Raw genomic sequence first — 16049 nt, forward strand, 5'->3', positions numbered from 1 at the left:
TCATTGTCATCTTCCTAATTCGGAGTGCGAGACTGATAGTAAAATTGCCAGAATTTTTGCTCCAAGTGCATAAATCCTCGGTGATGAACGGCTTTCTATACAGATCTGAGAGGATTATTTTTTCTAAAAAGAACATATTTTAAAGTTTTTCGATTGTTAACTTATCGTGTTCTTATTATTAAAAAATATTTATTACAACAATTGCGAAATATTTATTATAAAAATTTTATTAAAAAATTTTTAATCACTTGTAAATTAAATTAAAATTTATTTGTTTTTTTACAGTTAAAAAAAATTAAAATTTGCTTTAAATTCTAGTTGAAGACTAAATTAACTCGGTTGCCTATCATTGTCACCTACCATTTTCTCAATGCTTGGCGATAGTTAAGTTGCCGAGTTTTATATTCCAAGTAAATACTCCGTCATAATTGATTTTTTTTAAACAAAAAATTTTGTACCATGTACTTTTAAAAAATTATGTTGGGATGTTGTTGTCGCATGGTACAATAATATTAACCAAAATACATGAATATTTTATACTCCAAGTAAATACTCCGTTAAGATTTATTTTTTTAACAAAAATTATTGTACCATGTAGTTTTAAAAAATTATGTATGTAATTCATTTGCGTTTTATGTTCGATCCCGTATATAAATGCAATTCCTTCTTGAAATTATGTAATTTTATTATTATGTAATTTTGTTTTAAAAATTATGTAATTCAATTTCATTTACTCGCATTTGTAATTCAATCTGCGTATATGTTATTTATTTTATTTACACGGAATGTATAAAATTATTTCATAATATTAATTCATAGAATTTTTTCATAATATTTTTTCATAGAATTTGTATAAGACGGAATTTATCGCAGGTTTGAAAAGACGGAAATCTGAAGAAATAAATACGTTGCACATTCACGGGTCCCACCATAACATGAATTTCCAAAAAAAAAAAAAACCGTTAATGACGCGTGCGCTACCGGGATTGAGTATTGTCTTTTGTATTAATATAGATAAGATTTGTCTCACACTCGAATGGTGAAAAATACTCTTCAGTGCTATGCCCGCCAAATTCCGAGATGGCTAAGTATGCATGCATTACCTTGTTTCTAATTTTTGTTCCTTTGTGTCTATTAGGAAATGATTTAGATCTGAAGTGCAGTTGATGATTAATAGTAGTTATGTCTCAACATGGAGATAACATTGTTCTTCTGGGCTCAAATAGGGAAACTACTGCTTCAGGGATTGGAAGTTAAAATGTGGTGAAATTTTCATACTTTGTATTTTTGTCCGCACGATTACGCCTTGACTTGTTTTTTTCCTTTTTAAAACTTCAGGTGAACCTGACCCATCACTTGGGATAGTTTGTCGTCAGATTTCACCTATTATTCCTCCAATTGATCTTCCTTGTGACGGGTTATCATTTGTGACGGATATTTTATGAGATAAAATGGTAACAAAATGGGTTAGTGGAGAAAGGGGACCACATAAATAGTGTTGCAGAGAGAGAAAAAGTGGGTACATTGTGAGGTAAAATGATATCCGTCTTCAACTTGTGACGGATATGTCATGTCTTCAATGAGAATTTGTGTTATTCCTCACAACTATAAAGAAAGTAGCTAAGAAAGTAGCTTCCCTGTATCAGTATTTACGTACACAGTAAGATTCGAGGTCCCTGTGACTTAGATTTATTTTTGCATTGCCAGTCTACCTGGAAGCTTTCATATTTAGTACTCCCTCCGTACCAGACCAAAGGTAACACTTTCTATAAACGGGCGTACCACACCAAAGGTAACATTCCTTATTTGGCCCACAACATTACCAAGTTATCCTTATACCCATTTAATATTTACACAAAATGTCATTACATACCCCACCTACCAACCCACAATTAAACCCACAATTACATACCCCACCTATTTTTTCCCTCTTTACCCTTACTTTTTCCACTTTTTCTTAAATACTCCAATTTTCCCTACGTTACCTTTGGTGTGATACGGAGGGAGTAGCTTTGTTATTTGCTTTCAGCTGTCAAACTCTGGCAATACAGCTGCTGAAGTGACCCTTCTTTTCACATGGGCGGTATGTTAGCCATCCATCGCTTCTACTTTTATCTTTGCTGACTCTATTTTGTCATAGACTCATAGCAATCGTTTGGTAACTTATCTTAAAAATAGGGGTTTTATGGTAACTGCTATCACGTATAATTCAGATTTTACTAACTGTTATCAAAGTAAAATTTCTTTAAAAACTGCTACCAATATTGTTGGTTCGGTTTAAAATAACTACCACATCAGGTTTGAAAGCAACGAGTGAAGATCTCAGCCATTCATTTCAAATTGTCACCTATAAGTTGTATTTTTTCTTCGTTTAATGCCCTTAACCCCTTCCTTATATGTTTCTAATTCATTCATTCATCAACACCTCAATTAGTTTTCAATTTCACCAATTTTAATTCTCAATATCTCTCTCTCTCCATTCCATTAATCTGATTTCCATTTCTTGTTTCAACTTTTTTTTCAAGTTCAGGTAATTATTCTCTCTCTTCTTTTTTCTTCCTCTATTTGATATAACCATTGTAATTAGTCAAATTAGGTTCTTCATTTTTCATTTTCTTGGTTTGTAACAATGTGAATGGGGGGCAATGGTGAATCCAACAAGCAATGAAATTAAAAACAATTAGGGATATATATTAGATGTAAACCCTATTCTGGGATTCAATTTGGGGAAGAAGTTTAAAGGATTGAGATGATTTTCATAATCCCCAATTTAATTGAGAAGTAAATTTAGGTTAGGTTAATGATGAGGGAAGTTAAAAGATAAGGTTAAAGAGGAATGTGTTTGGGTAAATGGATGATATGAGTGAGGGGAGTGTAAAATTAAAGGAAGATAAGGGATGATCCTTATTGATTCATGAGTTACGTATAAATATACAAATTAGTATCCTCTAATTTAGGAACTAAATAACTAGAAGGCTATAATTATGCTAATAAGATAAATACAAGGTATAGCAACTAATCACACTAATATTACGTAAATAATTTACATTAATTTACTAATATTCTATCACACCCCCGCAGTCGAAACGGGAGGAGCACGAACATTTAGACTGTCTCGAAAATCATCAAAAAGGACCAAAGGAAGACCCTTGGTAAAGATGTCGGCAATTTGATAGCGAGACGATATATGATGCACTCGGACTTCACCTTTTTCCACCTTTTCGCGCACAAAGTGAATGTCCATCTCAATATGTTTTGTTCGTTGATGTTGGACCGGGTTTCCGGAGAGATAAATAGCACTCACGTTGTCACAATAAACGAGAGTGGCTTTGGTCATTGGAACATGGAGCTCGACCAAAAGATTACGGAGCCAACACGACTCGGCAACAACATTCGCAACCCCACGATACTCGGATTCGGCGCTTGAACGAGATAGAGTTGGCTGCCTTTTCGATGCCCATGAGATCAAATTGTCTCCTAGATACACACAATACCCGGATGTGGACCTTCTCGTATCCGGACATCCTCCCCAATCCGCGTCCGTGTAGGCCGTTAGTCGCTTAGGAGGTGACGGACGAATCCATAAACCACGAGCAAGACTGCCTTGTAGATAGCGAATAATCCGTTTCAAGGCTGCCATATGACACTCCATGGGATTGTGCATGAACAAGCATACCTGTTGAACGGCATAAGAGATATCCGGTCTCGTAAAAGTGAGATATTGAAGGGCTCCGGCAAGACTCCTATATTGGGTTGGGTCTGAGAACGGAGTGGTAGAGGACGAGGCACCTAGCTTGGGCTTCGTATCAACCGGGGTGGCAGCAGGTTTGCAAGTCGACATGCCAGCTCGATTAATAATCGATTCAAATGTACTTGGCTTGCGAAAGGTGCATACTGTTTTGTCACGTGTAACAGCAATGCCAAGGAAAAAACTCAACGGACCAAGGTCCTTCATGGCAAATTCCGACGCAAGCTTACTCATAATGGTAGCACGGAGAGACTCGGTGGAACAAGTAAGAATTATGTCGTCGACATATAATAATAAGTAGGCCAAATCCGTACCTTGTCGAAGAATAAAGAGTGAATGGTCCACTTTGCTATGTATGAAACCGAATTGAGCAATATAGTTGGCAAAACGCTTGTACCAAGCCCGCGGGGCTTGCTTCAAACCGTATAGTGAATTGCGAAGTAAACAAACATGATCAGGCCGTTGCTTATCACGATAGCCCAATGGTTGATACATAAACACCGTTTCATTCAAAGTACCATGTAGAAATGCATTCTTCACGTCGAGTTGGTTAATAGGCCAGCAATTTGATAAAGCAAGACTTAGCACGGTCCTAATAGTAGCGGGTTTTACCACTGGACTAAAAGTCTCACCACAATCGATTCCAATTTGCTGCGTTTTTCCATCACCTACAAGTCGTGCTTTATACCTTTCAAAAGAACCGTCAGAATGAAATTTATGTCTAAAAATCCACATGGAGCGGATAATATTAACATTGGGAGGGCGCGGAACCAAGTCCCACGTCTTATTGTCAATGAGAGCATTATACTCGTCGTCCATAGCCAACTTCCAATTAGGGTCATGAATAGCGGACACGGGATTTCGGGGAATTGGGGAAACCGTGCTGTGTGAAGGTTATAAACCTCATCAGGCCTATTGAAGTTTGGGTTGGGCTTGACAATGCCTCGGTCACCACGGGTAGTGGGTTTAGAGGTCGGGGAGGTCTGCGTTGGTACAGGGACATTGATAACAGGAGAAGGGACGGGCTGGTTGGGTGACACAAAGGCGAGGCGGGTGACACGGGGAGGCGGGGCCGTCATGGGTGGCTGTATCAATGGGTCCAAAGAGTCTGCAATGTGGGGAGGGTTGGTTGATTTGGCGAGTGGGTAGAGGTCAAATGGCGTAGGACATACGGAGAGACCTCATCACATAAAAAATCATAGTCGGTCACAATGGGGCGAGACGATTTAGAGAACGGGAAAATTGACTCGTCAAAGATAACATGTCGACTAATAAAAATTTTATTAGAAGATGGATCAAAACATTTATAACCTCTATGATTTTTAGGGTAGCCTAGGAAGACACAAGGAGTGGAGCGAGGTTGCAATTTATGTATCGTAGTAGATGGAACTAGGGGATAGCATAAGCAACCGAAGACACGGAGGTGACTATAAAGGGGGACTCGATTAAAGAGGATCGTGACAGGGGTTTCGAAAGAGACTGGTTTGCTTGGTAAAATGTTCATAAGGTAGGTTGCCATTTCTAATGCGTGATGCCAATATGAGACGGGTACTGATGCGTGAAATAAAAGAGTACGAACCATGTTATTAATAGAACGAATTTTACGCTCGGCTTTACCGTTTTGTGATGATGTATGTGGACAGGATAGACGAAAACATAGACCCTGATTTGCACAAAAGTCACTAAATAAGCCATTAATAAATTCCGTACCATTATCGCATTGTAAGGTTTTTATTTTACGCTCAAATTGTGTTTGAATATAGGAGTGAAATTGTAATAATATGGAACTAACTTGGCTCTTTTTGGCTATTGGAAAAGATCATAAATAATTACTAAAATCATCCAGAATTAACAAGTAATATTTATGACCCGATGAACTAAGAACGGGAGACGTCCAAAGATCGCAATGAATAATATCAAATGGCATAAAAGTACGAGTAGTAGAATTAGCAAAAGGCAAACGAACATGTTTTCCAAGAGAACAAGATTGACAAATATAGTTGCTAGAATTCAACTTACAATCAATCAACTTATTTTTCTTAAGAAACGACATAACAGGATCCCCGGGATGACCGAGTCGGGCATGCCACGAGGAGGATTGGAAAGCAGCAAAAACAGATTGTGGTGCGGCTGAAATGTGGTATAAATCGCTCCGACTATCACATCTCATGAGACGACTCCCCGTCCGTAGGTCCTTCACACAAAATCCAAACGGGTCAAATTCGACAGTGACTTTGTTATCAGTTGTAAACTTTCTAACGGACACTAAGTTTTTGACTATATTTGGTGCATACAGAACATTTTTAAGGATTAAGGGTGGATGTGGTTTGGGTAGGGTAGCATGTCCATAACCTTTAATCGGAATAGAATGACCATTGCCAACGATTATACCATTAGGAAAGCTCGAATTAACAAAAGACGTGAGATTACCTTGGTTTGAAGTCATGTGCGAGGTGGCACCCGTGTCCATAACCCAGGGCTCAGGAGGAGCAAGACCCAAAGTATACATTGCGGACTCGATTTCAGTCTGAGTTGGAGCTGCACCCGTTGCCGTGTATGCTTGAGCACCCGGCCTGGATCCCAAAATTCCTGGCTGAGGACGATATCATGGTGCCTTCCCCATCGTCCCGTGGGATATGGACAGGAGGATACCCCCACGGTGCAAAGAAAGCCACGCTAACCGCCATAAAACGGAGCAGACGGCGCAACGGGAGAAGCGACAGTGATGAAACAGGGAAGTCGATCGATTTTTCGACCCCTTGCCTCCTTTGTTACCACCGTGTTTCTTCTTCCCGCCACCATGTCGACCACCCTTTCCATTCCCGGAAGCAGCACTCTTTCCCGACGAATTACCACCATCACTGTCATTCGACACCGTCGCATAGAGAGCGGAGGTAGAAGATTGTTTCGCAAGCCCTGCTTCCTCTAGCGTGAGCATTGAGCGAGCTTGAAAAAAATCTGGAAGAGGATCTCGTTGGCGAATAATTGACCCAACGTTACTATAGGCCTCAGTTAAACCCGAAACCAATTGAAGTACGAGACGGCTGTTTGTCACCGGAGCACCTACGTTCTTCAATTGATCGGCCAAAGATTTTAACTTTTGGCAATAGGCAGAGGCATTCGGAAAATCGCTCATATTGATGTGCGAAAAGTCACAGCTCGAGAATTACGATTGTCTTGAAAAAGAGCGGCAAGGCGATCCCACGTTTTCATTGCGGTGGTGTCAGCCTCGACGATCATTTCCAAGATCTCGGTTGTGACGGTGGAATAAATCCACTGTAGAACCGTAGCGTCTAGGGTTTCCCACAATTCCTTCTCATCATCAGTGACAGGCGGTTTTGGAAGGCCGGTCTTAGACGGGATGATGTGATGGAGAACGCGATTAGACTTCGCGTGATTTGTGAAGAGAGCAACCCACAACGGGTATTGATCGTTGTCCATACCCAAGATGACGGTAATGTGGTTCCGGATGGAGTTGACGACAAAGAAGAGCAGGGTGGAAGGCCGGCTTTGCTACGGTGTCATTCACCATCGTGATGTTTTGACGAGAGGTCGGAGAAGAGAAGATGAAGAAGACGATTAGGTTTAGGAAGCGGAAGCGATTTAAGAATCGTAACCTAGTCTTGATACCATAAAGGAAGATAATGGATGATCCTTATTGATTCATGAGTTACGTATAAATATACAAATTAGTATCCTCTAATTTAGGAACTAAATAACTAGAAGGCTATAATTATGCTAATAAGATAAATACAAGGTATAGCAACTAATCACACTAATATTACGTAAATAATTTACATTAATTTACTAATATTCTATCAAAAATAGGGGTATTATTGTCTTCCCATGCGCAAATAGAAGGTTCGTGGTCATTTGGTAGTTAGTTTTAAACCAAACCAACAACATTGGTAGCAGTTTGTAAAGAAATTTTACTTTGGTAGCAGTTGGTAAAATCTGAATTATACCCGGTAGCAGTTATCAAAAAACCCTAAAAATAACAATTTTTAAGTGAGCTTTATGATCTATTTTAGAATTCAGTGGGCGGAGCTTCAGGATGTAGCGGGAGTCATTATAACTCAAAGATCACGTAAGAGCACATCAAGCTCTTCAATTTTTAATTCTTCAATGTTTCTTGTGTATTCCATTGACACTGCCAACATGTATACTGACATACAAGGTCAAATATAATATCAGGATGAAGGATGGCATGCATGGTGTGCTTCTAAATCACAAGTGAGTGAACTTGTTTACGCAGATGTTCCTTTTTCACACTGTAAAGCAATAGTTTGCTCTAGTTTCGCCTTTTTCAAATTTTTATTGACATGCAGGACTGCAAATGGATTCCCCCCGGTGTCTTTTGTATTGCAGCTGAGAACAAAGAGGGCGCCCGTGTGTCAGAGTGCCCATTTTTTGTCATCTCTGGTGATGCGGAAGGTATTACTGCTGAGGATATGTGGCAAGAGATTAAGGAGGTTAGTGACTTGGTTTTCTCGCTTTTCCTTCTAGAGTACATTCTTTTGGAAGGACCAAGCTACTCCGTAAGTCTGTAGTAGGAAAGAGAAAAGAGGTGGGGTTTGGAGGTGTTAAAACCTGAATCTTTTTTTGCACTTTCATCCCTCTCAACCACCATCCTCCCTCACTCCCTAGTCCTTACCTCCACAGCCGCCTCTCACGTTTGCCACACATTCCCAATACGCTTACCTTTGCTACCTTTTTTTTCCCTTGGCCTAATCTTTATTTAATGCCCAATCCTATTGTCTCTTCCCCCTCCAATCCTCTTCCTCTTCTCAACGAAACAAACCGCAGATGGTAGTCATTATTGGCTATGGCAACCGTCAAGGAGAGGTTTGGGTGAGGGACAAGTGGTGCAACTGCTTTGATCCTTGAAGTGAAATGGTGGAACCCATGTTTCACATGTAGTTTGTGGTAGAATTAATAAGGGTACTTGGGATGGTCCAAAAAGGAATATTTGAAAAACATGTTAGGACGAGGGGCGAATCATTTAGTACCTGTACTTTTAAGATATACATATACACCCCATATCCATCTTATGAATATAAGTATATAACTATGATAACTTTGCAATGCAATTTTGTGAACAGTACATATAGCAGAGATGGAGTACGTGTTTCCATTTTGTCATCAATTCTGCATCGAGTATTTTGGTCAGTTGGGGATTTGTAATTGATAAAGCAAGTAGTCTTGAACTTCAGAGTGACTGCGTCAATCATTATTGAAGACTGACGTCAAATATCTCAATTTGTTTTGTAAGTTGACAATCAGAAGGCTCTACTTGTATTCTCGAGGGAGGGATCTAATAAAAGGTTTCTGTTCCGTGTGTGATTACGGAGCAAATTTGTTACCGCGTAAGTTTGTAGAATGATGGCTTTACTTGACTCTTCCTTTCGGCCTCTTCTGAAATAATGAACAAACTGAGGGCTCAGCTTGGCACCGAGCGAACTCACTCCGACGCTCAAGTCAGTAAACTTAAAGGGATTAAGTTGTGTGTTACTTGGCACCAGGAATATTGTAGAGAGATAAGGGAGTTTATACCAGATTAGTGTGTTTAACTGATTATTTGCGGATCCTTTCCTCAATGAGGGTTGAGGAGTATTTATAAACTTTCACCTTTTGTCACGTAGTGGCCAAGTGGCAGAGCAGGTGGAAAGACTGTTCTACCCTCGGCCGAGGGACCCATGGCAGGCCGGCGGACCTGGTTGATTCCATGCCGAGGGGTCTTGGATATGAGTACGCGGATAAGCCTCCCGGCCGGCTAGTTGCCTAGCCGAGACCCAGTAATGACAGCCGACAGTGCATGCGTGTTAGGGTCATCCAAGGTGTTGACTTGTCAGGATATCTTTGACCTTGCTCAATATGTTGACTCGGTCGGGTGCGAAATATGCCCCATCAATTTGCCCCCAGCGTAGTCTATGCCGTGGTATGGATCTTCGATGAGTGTTGAGCGTATTCTCGCGCAAGTTGAAATTTCTTCCCGCTTCTTCTTCCTCGGCTTGGTTCTCGCTCAGGCCGTCATCAGTATCCCCCTCCACATGGATGTGTAAAGGGCATCAAATGTGTAAAAGAAAATGGCGCTGGCCGAGGCCGAGGTTGTGAGTGCCGTGTGCTTTTGATTGCCCCAGTCACCGGTCTTTGCCAAGCTCGGTTGAACAGTGGGCCGTTTGGCAAGTAGATACCAAGGATCGTGTTGAAGAAGATACGTCGATTGGCATTCTCACAAGGAGCGTGTTGAAGAAGTTTTGTAAATCGTTTTGTCGATTAACATTCCATGGCTGCATGCTTGACACGTGGCTCGGCGTTGATTGGTTGACGCCTCGTGGGCTTTGCTCTGATTGGTCGGATTGAGTGGGCTTTGCTCTATAAATAGGGCAGTTACCCCCTCATTTTTGCCTTCCAAATTTCATTTTCTCAAAAAATTTCCTCTCGTTTAGTTTTTCTTTCGCAGAGTTCCTTTCTCTTTCTAATTTCTCGAAGTGTTACTCGGTGTAACATTTCCTTCCAAGGTAATCAAACAAATTCTTCAATCTTTTTTCTTGTTAAATATTCGTTGTCATGTCTTCTGCTGATGCTGGACTTAGTAATCCTGCGCCGGGGGGCTCCCCGTCGCGTCTTGATGAAGAGGAGGCACTGGCCGCCATCCCGATAAGGTCCGGGGGCCCTAGGTCTCCTTCTCCTGAGGTTGACGATCAGTATTTGGAGGATTTCTCGGATGATGATGGTGATGATGCTGACGACGATGATGATGATGATGTGGAAAGGACTCATTCCGATGAGGAGAGGCCGCATCTCTTGGATCACGGCGACGCCTGTAAGATCAGTCCTGATCGTGCTTGGACAAACAAGTTCGCCAGTTGCTCCGGTTCTGATCTTTTCGAGGATCATTACTCCTTCGGCAAGGAATATAAAATGGTTATCCCTAAGGAGGGTGTAGATACCCGTATCCGTCGATATTGGAATTTATAGAGAACCCGACAAACACCCGATGATGATAGGACACATGTATTCTTTAGTTGTCATTGTCATTATTTGGAGCTCGTTTTACGATGTAGAATGGGTGTCGTCGATGAAGTATTTTATTAATTTAAATGATATTTAAATTAATGTTTTTTTAGTGAGTTCATTTTATTAATTTAAATGATATTTAAATTAAAGCCTTTTAAAGTGATTTCAATTTAATTTATTTTATTTTGAATTTTATTTTCCCAAGTTTATTTTATTGAAAATAAAATAAATATTTGATTTGAAAAATCATTTTATGAGTATATTTGATTTGAAAAGTCATTTATTTTAATGGGTTATTTGGTTTGAAAAATCGATTTTAAAAGCGAAGAACTCGTTTTGAACACTTGTTTTTGAGCTCGATTTTAGCTCGGTTTTTGAGCCCGTTTTCTTTGCGAATTGGCACGAATCTCGAGTACATTAACCAACCTAGACCAATACCCATTCACCCTTGTTCGAACCCCCCATACCACGGCCCAAATTCTCGTCCCAAACCCCTCACAAGCAGCCCGCAACCAATGCAGCCCCCCCTGTTTTGGCAGCCAATTCGCGAGCCCAAACCCGCTCCAAACACTACCAAGACCCGTACCCATTAACCCTAACCCTAACCCATACCCTAGTATCCTACCCATATTATCCTAGCTTAATCACCAAGAAAACCCCCCTCAAACCCTCACAAAAACTACCGGACAAAGAGCCATCCGTGAGCAAGCCCGATTGCTCCTTCCTCCCTTTTAACCTATTTTAACTCCTTATAAATACCACCCCTTCACCATACATTCATTCCTCTAAGTCCTACATACATCCAACCATCACCCACAAGCTTTAAACCTCAGAAACAAACCCTAAACATCCTTCAAAAACCCTAAACAAAACCGACACACAAACTGAACTGTTTGTGTGTCCTCTTCGAAAACCCATTCGTTCCTCCATCAAACCTCCATAAAAACTCGAGTTTCTTGTTCCTAATTAAACACATAACATCCATCTACACATTAGACAAAGAATTACGAGCCAAATTGCCCTTGAGAGTACACGAAATCCCTCGAAAAACAGAGTGAAATAACACTCTGTTTTCGCGGTTTCTTCTTGTCTGTCCAGTTCTGTTTGTGCTCGTTTTTCGTGCCAAATAACCCAAAACGAGCAGGGGTTGCTTTAAGATCCTTGTTCTCCTCTCTTTCTAGTTTCCAAAACATCTTTTAAATCGAATTTTCGTCATGAAACGAGGGAGATATCACTGTTTGAAAATCGCTGTCCAGAAAGTTTCCAAAACGCGTGTTTGCTTTATTCTTCGTCGACGACGGCCTCTCGAGATAAAATCTACCATCGATTACGACCCAAGACGGTGTCAACGATACATGTAGGTTGAGGGTGCATCAAATCCCCTTCTCTTTCCTCTTTTTTATTTCGTTTTCTTATGCTCTTTTTATAGTTTGTTTTTTTGTTTGTTTTCGTTTTGTTTATCGATTGTTTTAAATTAACTATGAAACTAGTTAGTCCGAGTATGAGTTAAAGTACCACCATGAACACCCGCGTTGACTTGAGATGGGAAAAGAAACCGCTAATTCTGTCGGTCGTACACCCCCGTCTCATTTACATATCCTCGTGTTCAAGGTAGGGCATAAATAAAACGAGTTGTCTAACTTTCGTCGCTTTCGACCCCCTTATTGTTTCGGCCAATTCGACATACCCTAGGACCCGTTGTATGTTAGTTTAACCTCTGATTGTTAACCTATGACATATTTAGATAACATTAATTTAATTTAATAACCTAATTAGACACGATAGGTGGCTTCGACGTAAGTTATAAAATCAATCGACGATTCTGTAAATAATTGAACGCATCTTTCTTATCACTTGATTTCTCGCTAGCATAGGAGTGCGTGATTAGCACCTTCCTATTAACACTCGACGAGTAAGCGTTAATCTTATGATATCTGACCTAATTGGACCCTTTAGGCCGTGTGAAACACACTTTGCGCGACAATCAATCAACTTTGTTTCTAACTCGTTTTCTAACTTGTTTCCTATCCCTTTTCGCAAACATTCGATCTAACCAATGAACTTAACTTAGGAACTAGGTTGACCTGGTCTTGGCCGTGAGGGTGGCCGTTGGTTTGGGCCGTGAGTTGGCCGTGTGTTTTGTCTTTCTTATTTCGTTTCTCTTTCCTTGATTGTCATTCGTTCTTTGTTTGTTTTGTAGCTTGTAATTCATAGTTGGTTTATCGAGTTGTAATCTTTCAAGTTTGTTTTCTTTTATCGAGTCAAATGATTTCTAAAAACCTTAGTCTTGTTTGGTTAGACGGTTGTTCCCCAATGTTTGTAGAAGCGTAGTAAACCGCATGTTGTCTAAAGCAACATGGCCCGGTTTATGCTAATGCATGCTTTGGTGCGTAGCCCTATGTCTAATTCGATGAGATTAAGCACGAGCACGCATTACGAGGAGTGACCCAAGGCCGTGGGTCATGTGAGCCGTGGGCCACCCCTCATGTGCACGGTTTTCTAGGCCAAACGGCCGTGTGTGTCGTCGTGTATTGTTTTGTATGTAGCATTTGTATTTAGATCGAGTTGTATCTTTAATTTGTTGTTGTGTCGGCATGAAATGCCTGGTTTGTAATAGGTAGATCCCAACGGCTCCCCCATTCCCCCTAAGCCTTGTTTGTTTGCTTTACATGTTGTTAGATCAATCAACCCACATGCTAAATTACAACTTTGACAAAGTTAGTTTAGTTGCATCTAAAACGACATAGAAATTGTTGTCACATGATAGGGTTAAAACAACGTTTGCATATCATACATCGTAGTAGCTATGACCTTGTTTGAAATCCGACACTTGACTTAGTAGAGGCCGTTATTGACGGGCGGGGTTGGGTGTCCTTATGGGCTTCCCAACACGTACCCTCACCCCTTACTCAAGATCTATGGTTTGTGGATCCGTCTAAATACCATTGGATTACGAGAGTCATTCAAATCGAGTGATATAGGGTACAAGTCTTTATCTTTAATCACTCGTAGTCGATTGGCTTTATGCTTTTCGATGAAAGGTGTAAAGTTGACTTGAACGGTTCCAAGTTTCCAAAAAACTTGGTGGCGACTCTAATTTGTCTTAATTCGATTCGAAGGAACCTCGAGTCGATTATGCCTAGTGTGGATCCCGCGGACGCAGTTCCCGAGGGCCTTGTCCACAGTTTGGCGACTCCGATGGGGAAAAGAGGACTAGTTACACTGTGTTTCTAGGGTCTTTTCCTCCGAGGTGAAACTTGAAAAGAAAGTGTTGGAAAGTAAAACATTACTCATAGTGCTACGATTCATGCATAAACCCTTAAGGACTTGCCCGGGCCGTCCCAGCGTTTCTTCGTGATGCGTGGGGGGCGACGTCCCACTATGCTAGGAAGCTGCACATTGCTCGCTTCCACTTCGCCTCGCGTGGTTCTTGATGGTGGGGACGATCTTCTAGGTACTTTACCTTAAGACACCTTGCTCTATAAGACCGCAAAAGGATGGAGGGCATAGACCTTCTTGTAGAAGACTTGCCGAGACTTAGAGATGTCTAGGAGCATACATCCTTATAACATGAGAATGACAATGTGCAATTTGTTTTCCCAAGTCTTTTTTCGAAAATTCCCATGTCCTTTTCAAAACCGAACTTTTGAACAACTTACTTTCAAACTAGCATGGTTTTAAAAACGCGGAATGCTGCCCAAATAGGACTAGAATTTTCGGCCCAAAATGAGCTTTTATAGCCGGCATGCTGCCCATTTCAAATCTCATTTTCAAATCAATCCTTCGTTTTTTCCAAATCCGATCCAAAATGTTTCTCGAACCTCAACCAAGCATGAAATGCGTCGAGTCGTGTCCGGGTCCTGGCCGTGTTAGGCTAGACGTTTTTTCATTCCAAGAGTCTAGAACACGACCTTGTTGGGTCACCCAAGCTCACCTCTTGGGCCTTGAGTCATGTTGGTCGACCTTTTGGTCTAGGATAGTCCACAAAAACGCCCAAGCTAGGCCATTTAGGGCGTTTCACCCGAACCTATGGGCTATGTTAGTCCAATCACGGGTTTGGCCACACATAGTCCGGTTTATAACCGATTTATGACAGTTTGAGTCATGTCGTTTTGTCGAGTCTAAAATGAACCAAGGTCTAGATCCAACCGTGAGTCGAACCTCTGGTTAATCAATCTCAAGTCGAGTCTTTGTTTAAGTCAAGTTGGGGTCGTGTCCTTAAGTGTGCAGGGGCTCTTACTTTAAATATTGACTCAGTACGGGTTTTCTTGTAGAAAGGCCGCCAAAAACCCGACGTCAAGCAATGGAAGATGCTGTTAACAAGCTTACCGAGGCCGTGAACCTCATGATGACCCGAATGGATGCAATCGAATCCAAGCCGGGTGAAGATTCCCCTCCACCACCGACGATCCGGAGAAACAGTTCAAGTTCATCGAGGACCGTTTGAAGCTCTCCCCGGGGAAGAACATTCACTATGAGAATGCTAGGGCCTATGCCCCGATTCAGACAAGTTGCCCACGAACATGGTACTCACCGACATCCCAAAGTTCAAGGGCACTCAAGATCCATCCACCATGTTAAGGCCTATAAAGGGTACTTAGCACTGAAGGGAGTACCTGCTGATATGCTCTCTGAAATTTTCGCCCAATCTCTGGGAGAACACCCGAAGGCGTGGTTCTACAATCTTGACCTTAAGAACTTCCCCACTTTCGAAGATATTACGGTGGAGTTCTGTAAGCACTATGCTGACAATGTTGAGATTCAAACCAACATAAGAACTTTGGAGGTTATGACACAAAAGGAGAAAGAGGGCTTTACTGAATTCCTCGCAAGATGGCGCGCTGAAAGCGTAAAACCAGCTAAGAAGCCTGATGAAGTTGAAATGGTAGATAAGTTCGTGAAGAATTTACGACCTGTTTACCGTAATGCTCTGAAATACCAAAATTTTGGTTCTTTCAAAGAATTGATAAGGATTGGGATAAAGGTAGAGGACGATGTCCGAATTGCCGAAGCTGAGAAGCAAAAGGGATACCAAGGGGCTTCGTCATCTAAAGCAAAAGCGCCCGCAGCGGCTCACTTTGTTGAAACTGTCAATCTCTTAGATGGACAGTCAAAAAGGCCTCCGCGCCAAGCTCCGAGGGTATTCACCGATATCGGGTGCACTTACGCCTATGCTCTCCAAAGGCTCATGGCCCAAGGAAAGTTGAAGCCCATTGGTCCAACTCCGGATCCACCTGCTGAACAACAAGGCAAATGGTACAAACCGAATGCCTACTGTGCC

At 41.3% G+C, this 16049-nt stretch overlaps 1 protein-coding gene across 2 annotated transcripts in view; it reads left to right on the plus strand.

Annotated features, from left to right (window-relative positions):
- The first annotated feature begins 2414 nt into the window (after positions 1-2414).
- The window catches only part of LOC141633234 (uncharacterized), a 52500-nt gene continuing 38865 nt past the window's right edge, over positions 2415-16049 (plus strand). For both annotated transcript variants that reach the window (XM_074445680.1, XM_074445681.1), the window contains exons 1-4: positions 2415-2530; positions 7780-7835; positions 7943-7981; positions 8077-8220. In XM_074445680.1, the coding sequence (XP_074301781.1) occupies positions 7944-7981; positions 8077-8220 (182 nt within the window). In that variant the 5' untranslated portion in view covers positions 2415-2530; positions 7780-7835; position 7943. The remainder of the gene's footprint in view (positions 2531-7779; positions 7836-7942; positions 7982-8076; positions 8221-16049) is intronic.

The sequence above is a fragment of the Silene latifolia genome, chromosome Y (assembly GCF_048544455.1).
Source record: "Silene latifolia isolate original U9 population chromosome Y, ASM4854445v1, whole genome shotgun sequence".
Classification (NCBI taxonomy): Eukaryota; Viridiplantae; Streptophyta; class Magnoliopsida; order Caryophyllales; family Caryophyllaceae; genus Silene; species Silene latifolia.